Genomic DNA, 16,371 nt, shown 5'->3' on the forward strand with positions numbered 1-16,371 from the left:
GCAGAGAGTTTAAAATTGAGCACACAAACTTGAAAAGAACCGAAAATCGATTCGTCACACTCCTGTGACTTTTTCTTATTTCAACATTGTCTCTTGACTTCCGTGACTTTTTTCTCATTTCGCGACTTTTCCATGGTAGACACCCTGTGTGTTTTTATGTTGGTCAATCTTAATGTTTCCTGGCATGTCAGCTAATGTAGGTGAATCAGGCACAACTCCAGAATGACAGATTCTGAACTGACAAGCAATAAGTCCACAGAGACGCAATCAACAAAACAAATAACTCACAACAATATTGATTAATTAATGTAAAATGTATATCCATTAAAATTCAACGATTTTGATTTAATCAGGTAATTTTGATTTCCATTTCATGCGTGTAAATTTTTGAAACGTCCTAAAAAATTGATGAGGAAAAAAAAAGGTAAAATATTTAGACTTTGATGATAGCTCTGCACGAACGTGCAACAAGTGCTTTCATAATCAAAAACAGCTCACTATAAAAAGAGAAGAGTTCTAGAATTAGCCATCAAACGATAACAGCCGAATAACGCCAAAGAAGGTCCATTCCTGGGCTATCGAACCACGCAGACTCCTTCGAAAGAAGAATTACGGAACAACACACGCCTTTCCATTACCCTGCTCTTGCTCACGACGGTACAATCGGACAAGAGTAGCGACGGACAACGATTAAAGAACGAGCTCAGCGATTAATTATAATATATATATAACCAACATATTAAATATTATATTAGATTCAACGACAGTGCAACCAATTCATTATATTCCTATCGATAATAATCTTTACACAATTATATATAAGAAAAAAGAAACGGCGATATACATATATATATATAAACATAAAAAAAAAGCTAGAAAGAGAGATAGTGTAACTGAAACAGCACCCGCGAGATGATAATAATAATAACACGTAGAATAATATAAAAATAATATATAATATAAAACAAAAAGAAGAATATTTCTCTATCTTTTTAGCTGGAAACGACAAACCTCCCGTTTTCGTGTAACAGATACAAACACTTAAAAAAATGCTGCTTCGTATAAATTCGTAAAATTAATATATATATATATGTATAAAGCATATTTACGACAATGTATAATATATATGCAGAACATAATACGAGTAGGATTTATCCAACGGAGACGTTAACCTAAATGTCATGAGAACGGTTTTGTTGCAGCAATGGCAGCAGCATGCAACAATCTCTGATAGACCTTTATAATAATTATATATATAGCACGCGCACACCTCAGAACAAAATTTCATTGAAATTTTTTTTTTGATTTCTTCGTTGTTTTTTCTCTCATATCCAATCAGACGAATTCATTTCTTCGTTTTCTCGATAAAACTGTTGGAAAAGGAGGAGGGAGGTAGGAAAGGGGGAACAGTAATGTATATGTATAAAAAAAGGAACCACAGACAACATAGAGAGAGAGAGAGAAAGACAGAAAGAGCTCGTGGTTATGTGCTACCGCTGAGATGGAGCGTGTGCTCGAGGGCAGCGGCCAATCCGAAAGCCAGGAAAGTGAACAAGGAGACCAAGACGGCGGCCCACTGCTTGTCCCGCTGAGTCTTCCGCTCCAAGTACGACGTCGCTTGTGGCACAACTACGGAGGACGAGGCACTGCTGCTGCTGCAACACCCATTGTCGACAGTCAGAGTGGTGAAGGAAGTCGTGGGACTCGGCGTCCCGATCAGATCTTCTTCCGGGTGATGTCTGATGACGGCCACGCGAACCGTGTATTGAGTCAAGGGTTCGAGGCTTGTGAGCGAGCACTTTGTTTCCAGACCTTGGTAAACCTTTGAGAGGGAAGGAATAATGAATAACTGATAAATGAACCTGTAGATGGAAGAGTAAGTAAACTTTTCCTAATACTACTCAGAAAAATCGCCAATGAAAAAGGCAAATACAAGAAAAATACAAAACTGCCTGTACTTCTGAATACAAAACTTTTTCTCTCTGTGGTAAGCTCCCAGGAGGAGTTTTGTATTCTCCTTGTATTTGCCTTTTTCGTTGATATTTTTTTGAGAACCTGTACATACTGCAAACTTGGAAGAAAAATAGTTAATTATTTTTATAGTATAAACTGAACAGTATTCTGAAAAAGGGGGTCTGTGGCCTTTGTTTTGTTGGTGCAAAGGATCCACCCCCCCCCCCTATTAGTGCAGGGGAATCTAGAACCTGAATTTTATTGGTACAATGGATCTACAGCCTTAATTTTATTGGTACAAAGAAATCCATAGACTTAATCTTAATGGAAATTCATGGACTTAATCTTATTGGTACATAGAAATCCTCCGTCCCTTCATCGGGGGTCCCCAAGGGGCCCCAGCCTGTTTGTTGTCTAATGGCCCACTTTAAGGGCCAGTCACCATCGAAAAATTCGAGTCTGGTCTGGACATAGAAATCCTTAGACTTAATCTCATCAGTACAAGGGATCTATTGCCTTCACTTTATTGGTACAAGGGGTCCCGGTCTTCATTTTATTAGTACAAGAAATCCTCAGACTATGTTTTATTGGTACAAGGGATACATTGCCTTCATTTTATTAGTACAAAATATCCTTGGAGTCGTTTTATTATTACAAGGGATCTGCGGCCTTTATTTCATTGGTACAAAGTCTGTGTCATTTCATTGATATAAGGGTCACAAGGAAGTCTGTAGCATTCATTTCATTGATATAAGGGTCACAAGGGGGGTCTGTGGCCTTAATTTCATTTGTACAAGGAATCGTCTGTAAGAAGGCAAAAAAACATTCTATATCCTGCTATGTAGGTCGGATTGACAGAGCCACACAAGTGACCCTATTGATAGAAAGATTTCCATCACGAACACTGGCCTGAGGTTCTACTAATTTTAACCCCAGGTCCATCAAATTCCAAATTTATGCACTAACCACATGAGTATAAAGAGAAAATGTAACCCTACATATTTTTTATTGATAATGAAAACACACGAATCTTGAGATAGGTGAAATAACACTCACTGGTTTAGGTTCGGCGCTCCAATCTGTGGTAAGCTGCAGCTGATATGAGAAACTGTTTCCCGTCGCCTGTTTGGCACCAGTCCATTCAACGAGGCAGCTGTTCTCTGTGATGTTGCTAACTTTCGGAGCTGTTACAAACAAAATAAAAGAATCAGAATTGTTAAAATGAAAATATGAAAATACAGGGTGGTCATAAAATAATTTTGCCAGTATACGAACCCCTAGCGACCACAAGAAATCAATGAATGTGAATGAAGTTCACTATATAGGTGTATCAGAATATGCGTTCATGAATGAAGAGAAAAACGAAAACGTAGCTCTAGCAGTTATGGTTACAGTAAACAAAATTTCAAAATTCAAATGGCAAGATTTACTTTTATGCATCGCAAAGTGATCTGCGCAGTAAAAAACCCATAAATGGCATTGGAACTGTACTATAAACCCTTTCACTGGATGCAGACAAAGAAATATGTGGAAACAAGCAATGCAGATCGCATTTCTGCTCCCGGAAGTCCCTCCTCCCCCGAGGGGTTAGCACACCAAGCTCTTGGTGGGATGAATGAAAGATAAATGAGATGTACACTGAAGTTGTATAGTGACACTGCGTTATTATCCAATCTCTACTTACCTTTGATCACTGGCGGAGGTGCTAGACTCGTGCGAAACGTGTATGTCTCTGAGAAAGGACCGGGACCAGACTCGCTGGAGGCACAGATACGGAAATGATAGGCAGTGTTCTCTTGGAGCCTGTTCACTTTGTGACTGAATCCTGTCCCATGATATATTGGCACAAAGCTGCAAATAAAGTATTCCATGTAAACTAAACAATTTGTTCATCATCGAGAACACAAATGATTAAATTTTTAGGCTTTTGGAATCATTCAAAAAAATAAATAAAAATAAACTGGAAAAAGGAAAAGAAAAGCAACCTTTTGGCCCTGCTGGAAATTTCGAGAGTGTAATTGATAGATTCTTCATTTCTGCCATCGCCCCACCTCAACTTCAAACTGTTGTGGGCTGAGAAAATGCACTCGAGATGAGGAGGGTTTGGTGGTGACTTGAGCGTAGAGACTTCTTGGAAATCACTGAAAGGACCTTCACCGATTCCGTTGATTGCTTGAACTCGTATCCTATAAAGCAGAGATGTGGGGGGGAAAAAACATTTCATATATTGGAATGTGAGAAACAAGAGCATTATTGCATCTTGGGGGGGGGGGGTCATTCAAGTATTACCTCAGCATCAAGGGGGAGCGTTTCGGATTTGCTGACTTTTGATGACATGGGGGGAGGGGGATTTGAGGGTTGCTTACATCATCAACCACCCCTTTTTGAAGATATGAAATATTCTAAGCTGCTGACAAAAGTTTGCTGACGGGAGGGGGGGGGGGAGATAAAAAATGGCTGAAAATCTGCTTACGTAATACTTGAATGGCCCCTTACCCCAGAAATTTTGAAGTGAAACTTCTTTCACCAGGGGAGTGAATTTTTGTGGGGGGGGGGGGGGAAATAGGAAATTCATCACATAAAAGGGAAACGTTTCTTTTTCTTGAAAACCCATTGAATAGAATAACCCATTAATAGAATAAGTCCTGAGAAGCAGATGGGTCGTGGTGGTGCCAATAGACATTTGGAAGTGTGAGAAAATAAAGTTGGATGGGGAGGTTTGCATGGTTTGTGTGTTGGACAAAGACAGTTTATTACCTTTCCCTACCCTGTGACCCCTCACTCCCTGATCACACGAGAGTATATTTTGCAAGCGAACACAAGTTTTGTGATGTCACAGTGCCAGCTCTTAATTGACTGTGTTGTTATAAAGCAGAATACATTTAGAACGCTTCACTTTTCTTTCTTACTCTTCACTCCTATACTAAAGCCCCCCCCCCCCCCTGATTTAGAGACAACCCCAATTTCTGCCAAAAACGTTTTGTGAGAAATGTACGACACATGGGATTTACAATGGGAGATTAATTATGATTCCATATGACACCAAACTCCTTAGAATTCTACACGGCAGATGGTGTCTTGGGGGTTTAAGGGGTAAGTTAGATAAAGTGAATCCAGTTTAAGGGTGGGGGGGGGGGAAAGTTTAAGAAAGATAAAGGGTCAACAAGATCAATCTTATTTAAAATTAAATTTTTAAAATTTTAAATAATTAAAATTTTATTTAATCAAGGTGAATTCAGTCATGTCAAACCTAGAAGTTTCACTTCTATTGCACCAGATTCTCACGTTGATTTTTTGTTTTTTTCCCTTCTCATTTTATGCTTATCTAAATCAATGAGGAACACACAATTAAGCCATCACTTTTTTTAAACTTTTCGCAGCAGCGGGTTCCTTGCTCCAACACTGATTCACCTACGTTCCCCTTACTTTCGAGATTAATTCCCTATAGGGCAGTGCCGTTTTAAGTCACGACCCGGGGACTTTACGAAAATGAGATCTGATTAAAAAGATTTTTTGAGAGTAAGCATGCAGATTAGTAGGCGGTCATTTCTAGCCAAAAGTAAGAGGCCTCATAAAGATCATATTGCCTGGGGGGCATGATTTCTTAAGACAGCCCTGCCACAGTGTACTCCTACTCCAATAACCAGTTTCCCAATGGCTCCCTTAGCCCTGGTGGTTGTTTATTTTCGGTTATTATTCCCAAATGTAGGTGCCATTAATATTCCTAGCTTGGTGATTTAGCAAAGGGAAAAATTTAGTTAATTAACTATCACTAGAGCTATTTTTCTTGCTTTTGCTTAGAAGGAAAGATTAATGAGTTACCTGTACACAGTCTCGGGCGTTAGATCTACAATACAGAGCTCGGGTACGTCTCCTTCTGTATTGTAGTTGCAACCATCCAACTCGACATTGTAACTAGAAATATCAGAGCCATTCCTTTGCGGTTCGCTCCACGACAGATACAACGAATTTGCCGTAGGCGATACTCGCATCTTAGATATTGCACCGGGAACTGAAGCGGGTGTCTCACAGGATAAGGTCTCGCTGTTCGTACCAGGACCAGCATCGTTCACAGCCTGAAACAAAGAGAATCGTCAGGGGAAAAATGGTCGCCTCAAAACATTTCCAGTCAGGCATACACAAACTTTTCGTTTTGAACATCACTTACCCTCACTCTGAAGTAGTAGTGAGTTGCGGGCGACAAACCTTTCGCCTCATACCTACAGACGAGACCATCATAAAGCTGAAAAAAAGAAGGAATAAATTGTTAATTGCAACATGGAGGGGGATGATAAGAAGCAGATAAAATCCTCCCAGCTTTCAGAAAACCATATTAGGATCATTCAACCATTTTTTAGAAAATGGTAACTCTAGTACACCAATCAAATAGTTCCGAGAGTTATTTCATTAAGGAAGAATAAATGCAGATACAACATGTTTATTTGGTGTTTCCTTCGAAGCAACTACGTGCACAATTATGAATTTTTTCCATTGTTCATACAAAGATGTAAATGCAGATTTTTTGTCACACCTGGCCAGTGCCTTTGTCGCTGCACTTCTTCAGAACCTGAAAATCGCTGTCCATTAAGAAAATTCTTTATCAGAGGATGAAGGAAAAAGTCACGTCGGGAGAGATCAGGGGAATAAGTTGATTGTGGAAGTACCAGAATGTGATGTTTTGACAGGCCATCTGATACCAGGAGGGACCCGCGAATCCTTAAATGGCTGCATGATTCAATGAGATGCAATTGACCAGATTTTTGGAAGAATGCCTGAGTGGCGCGGTGGTAAGATGCTCATCTACCACCATGAAGGTTGCTATCACAGTCCCAGGTTCACCTGAGGGAGGATATAAATCGGACATCTTCCTTAACGAGCTACAGGCGACCACCAATGCATAGCTGCCAACTTTTGAAAATGAAAATTCGGGAGATTTTCGCGCACATCCGTATTTTATGCTAAAAACACTCCCTAATAAATACAATAGGGATTTTTCCAAATAAAATAGGGATTTTCCAAATATAAAAGTTAGAGCATAGGGAATAAAATACCTACTCAAAAACTGAAGTCAAATTAAAATAGGGATTTTACACACGTGGAAGTTAAACCCTTGGGAATAAAATTCCTACGCAAACAACAAGTGAAATTGGAGGCCAAAACTTCAATGATGTAAAAATAAATATTCTGTTCAATCCGAAACGCTGTGAACAAACATTCGGCGCGAATGACCCCAAAATCATCGGATGATGAAGGAAAACACCGTCAATTTTTGAAGAACACTGACTTTTTGTGACACTTGCTTGATGGGTTTTTTTTCATTTCACGAGTGATGATGGTAGTCTTTCCATAACCGATGTTTATGTCCGTAACACAACTTGTACAAAAAGGGAAAGTCGGCCCTCTTCTGGAACGTTTGATGAAAGGAAATTCATCGGAATAAGTATCTTTAAAATTGATTAGATATGTTTTTGCTTATATCGCATTATATTGCTTATTCGTGTTTTGTTATATCGCACGTTATAACAAAAGAAATTTTGACCACATGCGCGTGACTATAATCTTCAATTATTATCCAGGACTATTGGCTGCTAAGCTATTTCCCTGCACGATAAGACAAACAACTTTCTTGTTACCATCAGAGGGTTTGTAAAACTTCCTTAAAAAGGGAATTTCCCCATTTACGACGTGTGACGTCATTTCGAAAGGGAAAAAAAGATGCCCCACAAGAAATTCCTTAGGGATTGTTTTCATAAGCGGGGATTTTTTTTAATGAAGTAGGGAATTTTAAGGGACAATTAGGGATTTTTGTGATTTTCGTAAAAATTCGGGAGATTTAAGAACTTTTCCGGATGTCGAGCGATGAAGCTAAAATTCGGGAGATTCCCGAAAAATTCGGGAGACTTGGCAGCTATGCCAATGGATAGTGCCTTCATTTCCAACCCATCTAATTAATGGAAGTAAATTGCAATACAGGATGTGACCAAACTTGGTGTTTGGTGAAGTAGATCTTTGGAAGGTCAAGCTGTGGGTGCACCATCACGATAACGCAGTAGCTCACAAATCCCTCCTGGTGTCAGATTACCCTTCAAAGTATCTCATTCTCATACTTCTACAACCAGCTTATTCCTCTTGATCTTGCACATGCGACCTTTTCCTTTTTCCTCGGATAAAGAATTTGCTTATAGGGATTCTCAGGTTCCAAAGTGTGGCGAGCAGCAATGAAGGTACTACTTCACCACACACCAACTCTGGCCCTATCGCTATACACAATTTACTGCCATTAACGAATCAGGTTGGAAATGAAGGCATCATTTATTGATGGTCACCTGAAGCTCATCAGGGAAAATATCTTGTTACCTATATTCTTCTCCTTGGTGCAAACTGAGACCTGATGGTAACCTTTACTGTGGTATTCGACCATCTTACTGCCACGTCACTCAGGAACGCAAGAAAATTGCTGTACTTGTCAAGAAACAAAGACACGGGGGATGTGACTATGAGAACTTTTTGGGAATCCAGAAGCTGGAATAGAAAAATCTGGGAGACTTGGTTCAAACAGGAAATATAAACAGGTAAGATTCAATCATTACCTCTCTGAAATTTTCTTCCTCGTCAGAGCTGTCATCGGAATGCATCTGCAACTGATAGCTGGTGACGGCCGCACCATTGTTGACTGGCTCCTCCCATGTCAGCACGCATAAGTGCGGCGAGGAACATTGGAGAGAGAAGTTCCTCGGGGCATCTGGAGGTCCAGCTCCACTGACCACTTCGAGCGGATCGGACCAGGGTCCAGCCTGAAAAAAAAAAATGCTTATTATTTGACTTTTTCTTTTCAGAAGTCCATATACTGAGTGCAAATACAAAGCTTCGTTTAGACGATGCGTGAAATTTTGTCTCAGCCTGAGCGCACACACACCTTCAATACAAAATTAATCTTTGAAAATTTCAAAATTGAATGTAACTTGCCATTAAACAAGAACTACAATGATGACATTTAACCCTAGGTAACTAAGCATTCGTCTAACAGACTACCGACCTGCCAACTCTCCAGATTTAGGCTGTAGGCCTGAGAAGTTTTGCCTTCCCTCCAGCTCTCCGAATTTGTTAAAAATTTCTACAGATTTTAGAAAATCTAAGAAATTTTTTTTCAAAATTATGTAGATTTTCTCTGAGCTTTCACGATATCGATGACTATCGTTGCCACTGGGGAAAAACACCTATAGAGGGCAGCCGTAGTTCAAGGAAACTACCCACTCGGTTGAAGACCTCACTTCTGTTGAGTAGCCATCAAAAAGTGTCTCGGTGACCACATTTAAGCAAACTGGCAAAGAGATGACTTCATTTACTTAGCATTTATCTGCAACCATTTATCAAGGGATGGGTATTGGTTCTAAAAGTTTGCACGTCTAGATATAGTTACTGAGTAACAATGATTCAAGTTTAGTTATCTATGGTTAAATCCGGTAATATGAAAAATAAATATAGTTGAACCTCATCAATACAAAGTAGAAAATTGTATTCACCGACAAAACACTGATTTGATAATGTCCAACATAAAAAAAAATTACTTTGGTTTAAAAAGGTTTAACTGTACAATGAAAACTGCATTAGAACTAGGTTTCGGAACAGAAATCTCATGTACAAATGCCATTCGAAAATATACGAGGATCAAATAAAAACAGAACAGCCATAATGATTTGGTTTATTTTTGTAGGGGTGTGGCAAAACTTTGTGTAGAGGTACAGCAGATATATAAGGAAGGCAACCCCTACTGCGGAATAGACTTGCCCCGGGTAGTCATGTGGTGGCAGTCAGTCGACACTACAGACCAACAGCCAATTGGTTGTTTCTACACATTTCAGAATGTTTGAGAGTAAAGATGAGCAACGCGATGCAATTTATTTTTTAGTGGCTGAAGGAGTTTGAGTTACAAAAAATGCATTGGCCAATGAAAGCAGTGTGTGGTGAACATGCATTGCCATTGTTGACAGGAATTTGTGAATGATGTGCGACTTGGTCCACGTCACCTTGTGAACACGGACGCTTTGGTCAAAGAAGTATATCAGATAATCACCTCAAATAGATGACCCACCGTAAGAGACGTCAGCAAGAAGGTGGGAGTTGAGTGCACACGCACAGTGGAAATGCTTGTACCAGTCCTGTGCACGAGCCAATGACAGTGCATGTTCGCCGTACAATGCCTCAGTTTGCCAATGCACTTTGCAAACTCTTCTTGAACCCATGTTGCTCCCCTTTACTTGCAAGAAAATTTCACATATGGAAAAGCAACCGATTGCCAGCCAGTTGGCCGACCGCCAGCACATATCACATGATTCGGTGTGACTACCCAGGGCAAGTCCATTTCGCAGTATATGGGTTGCCTTCCTTACTTCCAAAGTTTGGCCCCCACTCATAAAAAACAAAACAAATTATAACAACTGTTCCGTTTTAATTTGATCCACCCTTATACATGATGATGGAATTACAATTAAATGGAGAAAAAGAATCTTCTCACCCCAACTCTGTTAAAAGCTCGAACTTGGAAGAGATACGGTCTTCCGGGAGACAGGCCGTTGACAATACACGATGTCTCAGACCCCTTGTAGGCCTGTAGAGTGATGTTATCTGGACTCGTCATATCGACTTCATACTCTGAGATTGCAGCGCCCCCATCATATTCTGGATGAGCTGTGAATAACAACAAACGTAATTAAACATATATTTGTTTTAGAAATATATGACATCCATATCTATTACGGCATCTTTTTCTCAGACACCTCGTTCGGCATTTTTGCCTGTTGTGGCCTTATATTTGTATATTTACACTGGCCACTACTAAACCCACACATGCACCTCGTCCACATTCCTCTGCGGAGCTTCTACCGAATTGGTACATGTTGGAATGTGTGTCTACGTGTTGTGAACCTGAAGTTTGTTTCTGTGTAATGCTTGTTATGTGTTTTGTCGCCCCACTTGCCATAGGCTTTTCTAACTACAAGTGAAGTGTAATGATTGAATAATTGTATCGTTGTGGGCCGGTTGCTCTCTGTGGCAAGACTTTTTATTTACACTGGCCGCATTTCACGATCCACAACACTTGGATCAGCCAAAATTCAGTGAAGGTCACTCTCTCTCATGAGCGACGAAGGCATGACACTGGGGTTCTTTGAGTAAGTGCTTATCAAAAAATTACTACAATATACAGCCACAATTTGATTTGAAAGTTTAGTTTGTTCCTAACATGTAGCATGGAACGAGTGTGGGAAACTTTTTAATAAATAAATGTTTTTTTTTATAATTATTATTGTATTTTTGTCCTCACTGCTTGGCACCACCATATGCATAAGCATATCCAAAGACTGAGTGAGGTTCGGGATAGCATGTTCCATGCCAATTTTTTTCTATCCTTAGAGCTCATGTGTGCTGAATGGAACGGTCGGACCTAACTCAGGCCAAAGCTCATAATTGCACACACTGCCACCAGATGGAGACTTATCTGAGGGTGATGTCGCTCTTCACTATCCACATGAAGGTTTACAACAGCTGGTTGATGCGAACATGAATTCAGAAAAGAGAAAATTCACTTGCAGGGTGAGCATCTGCAGGCAAAAGCACCCTAGACTACAAAGGCAATGATTTTCAATCTTTCCATAGAGCATGTTTGCACTGAGCGGGAGCGTTCATGGATGGCAGGACCTAACTCAGGGCTAAAGCTCGTAAAGACGGTGACAGATCCGAGGATGATGTGTGCAGAACGGTCCAGTTTAGAACACACGAGCGGCCTAGGCCACTCATCCGACAAGTGAGAGGACGTGGGTTCGATTCTCTGTAAGGGCAATTAAATTTTCTTACCTAAATTCATCTTAGCATCAGTCAGCTGTTGAAAACTATCATAAGAATAGCGAAGAGTGACATCATTATCCTTGGTTAAGCTCTCGCGCCTCCAACGAACTTTTTTTTCTTGTGCATTTTAAGTCGAATGTTAAAGCATATGTCTAGGGATTGACGCTCTGTTAATGAATATATTTTTTGCTTGTAACCTGTTGAGGTAACACTTTGTCTCAAAACTTTGAGAAAAAAGAACATCACTCACCCCACTCAAGGCAGAGAAAGGAAGACTCAGGCTTGCTCTGTAATTTTGGCGGTGCACACCTTCCAGGACATACAGCAGCAGTTGTTATTACATTCGCTTCTGAATACTGTTCGACAAGAATGGAGGGGGAAATTTCATAAATTTCAATTATTTTTTGCTATAATACACAACCAACATCAAATAAACAGATGCAAAGGATTTTCTTTCGTAACTTTTGAATGTAAATAATTAGCTTTCAGCTTCAAATCTCATTCGCTCAGTGAACCTAAACACTGTAGAACCTTGTTTATACAACTTTCACACACACACGACACCAAATCAAAACATCGTATGAATGAGAAATATATAAGCCATACAGATATGAAACCTAGTTCCAAATTAGAATCAACACCCTCCAAAAAACATTTGGTGTTCTTACTTTCTTATTGTTTAAAAGCTATCTGCATATACAAAAAATACTTAAGGCAAAACAAATATATATAATGTATACAAAACTGAACTCCTGAAAACCACATTATACAGGGTGTTTGTGTACTGTTCAGTAAAAACTGCAGTATAGGTGACGGTACCCCCACCAAGACAACAACTTACGGTCACAATGAAATAAATCTCTGTTCACTTGCTGAGTATCATAAAAGTGAAACAGAAAAGCTCCCAACAAGCACAAGTTCTCACTTCTGACGTCATTTTTGCCTTTAGAGTGCTTAACACACAAAAAAAACCTATTGGCTTTTGGGGCTATGATTTCCAAGACATGTTTTATGTAATTTTAAAAAGCAAACTTAGGATTCCATTTATAAAAATATTATTCCTCTGATCCAAACAAAAACAAACGCTGTGCAACTGAAGTTGCACGACCATATATATAAAATTGATTTTCTGTGTGTGTGTGTATGTTCTCTGTACAAATCTACAATTTTAGATCTATCATCGCCAAATTTGGCATATATACCAAACAGGACCTGACTTGAACAATGGCTTACTTTAAAAGTTTATCAGAGCTGGGCAAAATAACGGTCAGGCAACAATGGTTTCTGGGCCTCAACCAGGGTTTGCGCTGCCGATCGCCATTGTGCCATATCAGACAAAATAATTGATGAATAAATGAAAGATCGAATTCGCCAAATCGTGAGTGTCTATTCAACCTCTTGATGGTCTAGCTAGTGTATAAGTAAAATATTTATCATTAAAACTCATAGGCATATGTACCAGGACTAAACCTGAGTGTTGTATAAATGAGAGTCATGTAAACAGGGTTAACCTGCACATGATAGAAAATAAAATTCGCAAATACACTAGAATATACCAAGTTGCTTACTGGACTGTGGCCCGTGGAGCTGATGCACGCTACCCTAAGCTTGTAAGTTGTGCCCGGAAGAAGGTTATCCAAGAAAAATTCTGTTTCTGGACCAGTATACACAGCTTCGAACCCTGTTGAAGGAAAATGTTACAAATCAATTGAATTGTGTTATGACTAACATTCTTTCTGCTCTTAAATACCATAAAGTGTTGCTTTCATTTATAGATGCAGTAATACATTCTTAGAGAGAAATACTTCTCAGAGAGAGTCCCATAAAAAAATATGAATAGATAAGAAAGACGAAAGAAAATATGAAAATTTACCTCCCTTCTCTTTCTGTGGAGGGGAGGGTCATTATTAGATCGCAAAAGTTTAGGCACTAAAAATGGTTGAAATAGGCAGGCACAAAAATGCCTAAAAAATAGACACTAGAAAAAAGGCATTTATAATTTATGGAGGGAAAGAAATATAATTGAAAACTAAGGCGTTAAGGGTCTAAAAACTAGCTGAACAATTGGTTGCGCTTAATCTGTCGACTGTTTCCATTAGAGTTTATAATAACTGCATTATTATACGAGTTAAATTGATTCCAAGGCCAAATAAAGTGTTTGAAGATCCCTTGGGATTAGGTCAATTCCAGGGCCACCATTACCAGATGAGGAGACTGAAGGGAAAACGATCTGTGGAAAAATCCTTCGAGTTGCATATAATTCTCATTTATTCGATGCATTATTTGGAATAATCATTTCTACAGTTTAAACATAGCTACCTTGCTCTATTGTAAAAAAAGAAAAACTTTATTTTTATATTACCACATATGCAGGACTCCTTCAAGCGCGGGGGCCCTGCGTGGCTGCATCTGTCACACACCCCCTTAGTGCGACTCTAGTCAACTTAATCGAATTCCAAATATGCATGTAAAATAAATAGTCGTGGTTGTTATCGGTGCATTTATGATGTAAAAAATAAAATCAAAACAACATCGGCCCATGATGACCTATTGGGGCAGTCATTGGTTAGCTATACATAAGAAAGGTAGTCCAATGCCTGAGAGAGAGACATATAATGTGAAGCATGTGGAGAAACAAATTTCTAATTTTCCACCTGGTTATGGAACACACTTCAATTAAGAGAATTGTGAACTATTCAGAATGATAAGAAGCAGTCATTTTGCCCACTATACAGGGTTCCCCAGAGCTCTTTGTACAAACTTGGGAGGAAGGTAGAGAGCATCATTAGGAATTATAATTACATAAGAAAGCATGGTCGGAAATGGATAGGCGACGCTATACAGGCAAAGTACATATATTTTATGTCAAATATCCCCCCAGATCATCTGATTTATCTTCTTTTCATTTTTTTTCTGGGGTGCCTTGAATGCCATTGTTCATGAATCGTCAGTAGATTCAGCCAGGAACTTGGTGGCACGAATCACCATCACTGCTGCTAAGATCCACGAAATAAGCAACACCTTTGAAAATGTTCGGTAATCCATGCGGTGTAGATGTCATGTGTGCATCCACGTCAATGGGAAAAATTTTAAACACCTCCAGTGATGCTTGTAACTATTATTGTACTCTTTTTTTGGGTAAAATAAAGCGCTTTCCACTGTGTACTACTATTGTGTCCTTACTGTGTCTTTATGTCTCTTTAGCACTTGAGGGAGGCATTTCCGACCATGCTTTCCTATGTGATCATGATTCCTAACGATGTTCTCTACCTCCCCTCCAAGTTTGTAAGTGGAACATTCTGTATATGTCTCTCACACACTTTGTTTTTCACCCCTATGCTCAAATTAGCTATCTTCCGCATGGCAAGGTCACAGTTTATCTTCTTCCAATGCAGCCCAGAAAACAAAATGTTTGAAAGCAACGAATCTGCGAATTTCAATAGGTACAGAATATAAAGGGTGATTCAAAAGTCAACGTAGAAACTTTTAGGGGAGGTAGAAAACAAAAAGAATCACATAGGAATTCATCACAAAAAAAAAAAAAAAAAAAATGTGCATAACTGTGGATGGTAAGAACTTTGAGTACTTGTTGGGTACACGTACTGTCCTCGTGTAAAGTATCATTAAATAAAGAGTTTTACCCCCCCCCCTATTGACTTTCAATTTCTGCATCTTTGTTTATCCTCCATATGATCAGGTTGGGGTTTCCGGTCATACATTCCTATGTGATTCTGTTTTGTTTTTGTGTTTTCTACATCCCCTAAAAGTTTATACGCTTAGTTTTGAATCACCCGAGAATTTCAATAGTTACAGAATATATATATTTATATTCTTACCAAAGCCTCGATCAACCTCCAATATGTATTTTGTTATGCTTGATTGCTTGTCCTTGGGAGAATCTGGAATTTTAAATCAAAAAAATCAAGAGAATGAAACTTTTTGAAATAAATTTTAACAGTGTGAATAATACAGTTGTGTTTTAACACATTCCGGATTTAAACACTGTTCTTAACTGAAAACAAAAGATAAATTTTCAAAACAAAAACTCACCCCAAGAGACCCTGAAGCAGGATGCGTGGATTCGTCCTTTTGGAATGGGTTTGCCTGGACAACTCAGTTTATCTGGCAGTGTGAAATAAGTTACGACTTTACTCCATGGACTTGACCCTTCTTCATTGTTCGCACACAGCTGTGAAAAGATTTTCGAAGGAAAAATCAATCGTGCTCATCCCATAATAAAAAGACTACTACTACTTAAGTGTACGTGCATCTCATGCTGAACTTCCAACGAACTGGCACATGCCAAAATATGTTGCATGTATATGCCTAACATGTTTATGTTTTCAGATTTGCACTTGTTTCGATATTCTAGCTAATGGTGCCATCTGTTTTGTACGTTTCAAAGTGAAGAGGGCAAATGCTTGAATTTTCATGTTATGCAAGTACCCTGTTGAAGGCCTGCATGCTCTCTGTAGAGACACAACTATAGAGCCCAGGGATTGACGAACTGAAAAAAGAAAGTAGGCCTCAGCCAAATATATACAAGGAGCCAAACTTTTTCCCCCCCCAAGAACA

The 16,371-nt window shown here is 39.2% G+C and overlaps 1 protein-coding gene across 1 annotated transcript in view; it reads right to left on the bottom strand.

Annotated features, from left to right (window-relative positions):
* Positions 1–1,322: 1,322 nt before the first annotated feature.
* LOC149070760 (fibronectin type-III domain-containing protein 3A-like) overlaps positions 1,323–16,371 on the bottom strand; it is a 125,302-nt gene continuing 110,253 nt past the window's right edge. Inside the window, exons 14-25 of the mRNA XM_089248785.1 lie at positions 15,847–15,985; positions 15,633–15,695; positions 13,365–13,477; positions 12,047–12,152; positions 10,469–10,641; positions 8,544–8,747; positions 6,122–6,196; positions 5,776–6,029; positions 3,939–4,139; positions 3,638–3,804; positions 3,010–3,137; positions 1,323–1,822 (exon numbers count right to left, since the gene is read on the bottom strand). Of these exons, the coding sequence (XP_089104911.1) occupies positions 1,484–1,822; positions 3,010–3,137; positions 3,638–3,804; positions 3,939–4,139; positions 5,776–6,029; positions 6,122–6,196; positions 8,544–8,747; positions 10,469–10,641; positions 12,047–12,152; positions 13,365–13,477; positions 15,633–15,695; positions 15,847–15,985 (1,962 nt within the window). The 3' untranslated portion in view covers positions 1,323–1,483. The remainder of the gene's footprint in view (positions 1,823–3,009; positions 3,138–3,637; positions 3,805–3,938; positions 4,140–5,775; positions 6,030–6,121; positions 6,197–8,543; positions 8,748–10,468; positions 10,642–12,046; positions 12,153–13,364; positions 13,478–15,632; positions 15,696–15,846; positions 15,986–16,371) is intronic.

Source organism: Pholcus phalangioides, unplaced genomic scaffold, assembly GCF_987345545.1.
Source record: "Pholcus phalangioides strain wild (caught in Gottingen) unplaced genomic scaffold, Ppha-v1.0 ptg000020l_1, whole genome shotgun sequence".
Classification (NCBI taxonomy): Eukaryota; Metazoa; Arthropoda; class Arachnida; order Araneae; family Pholcidae; genus Pholcus; species Pholcus phalangioides.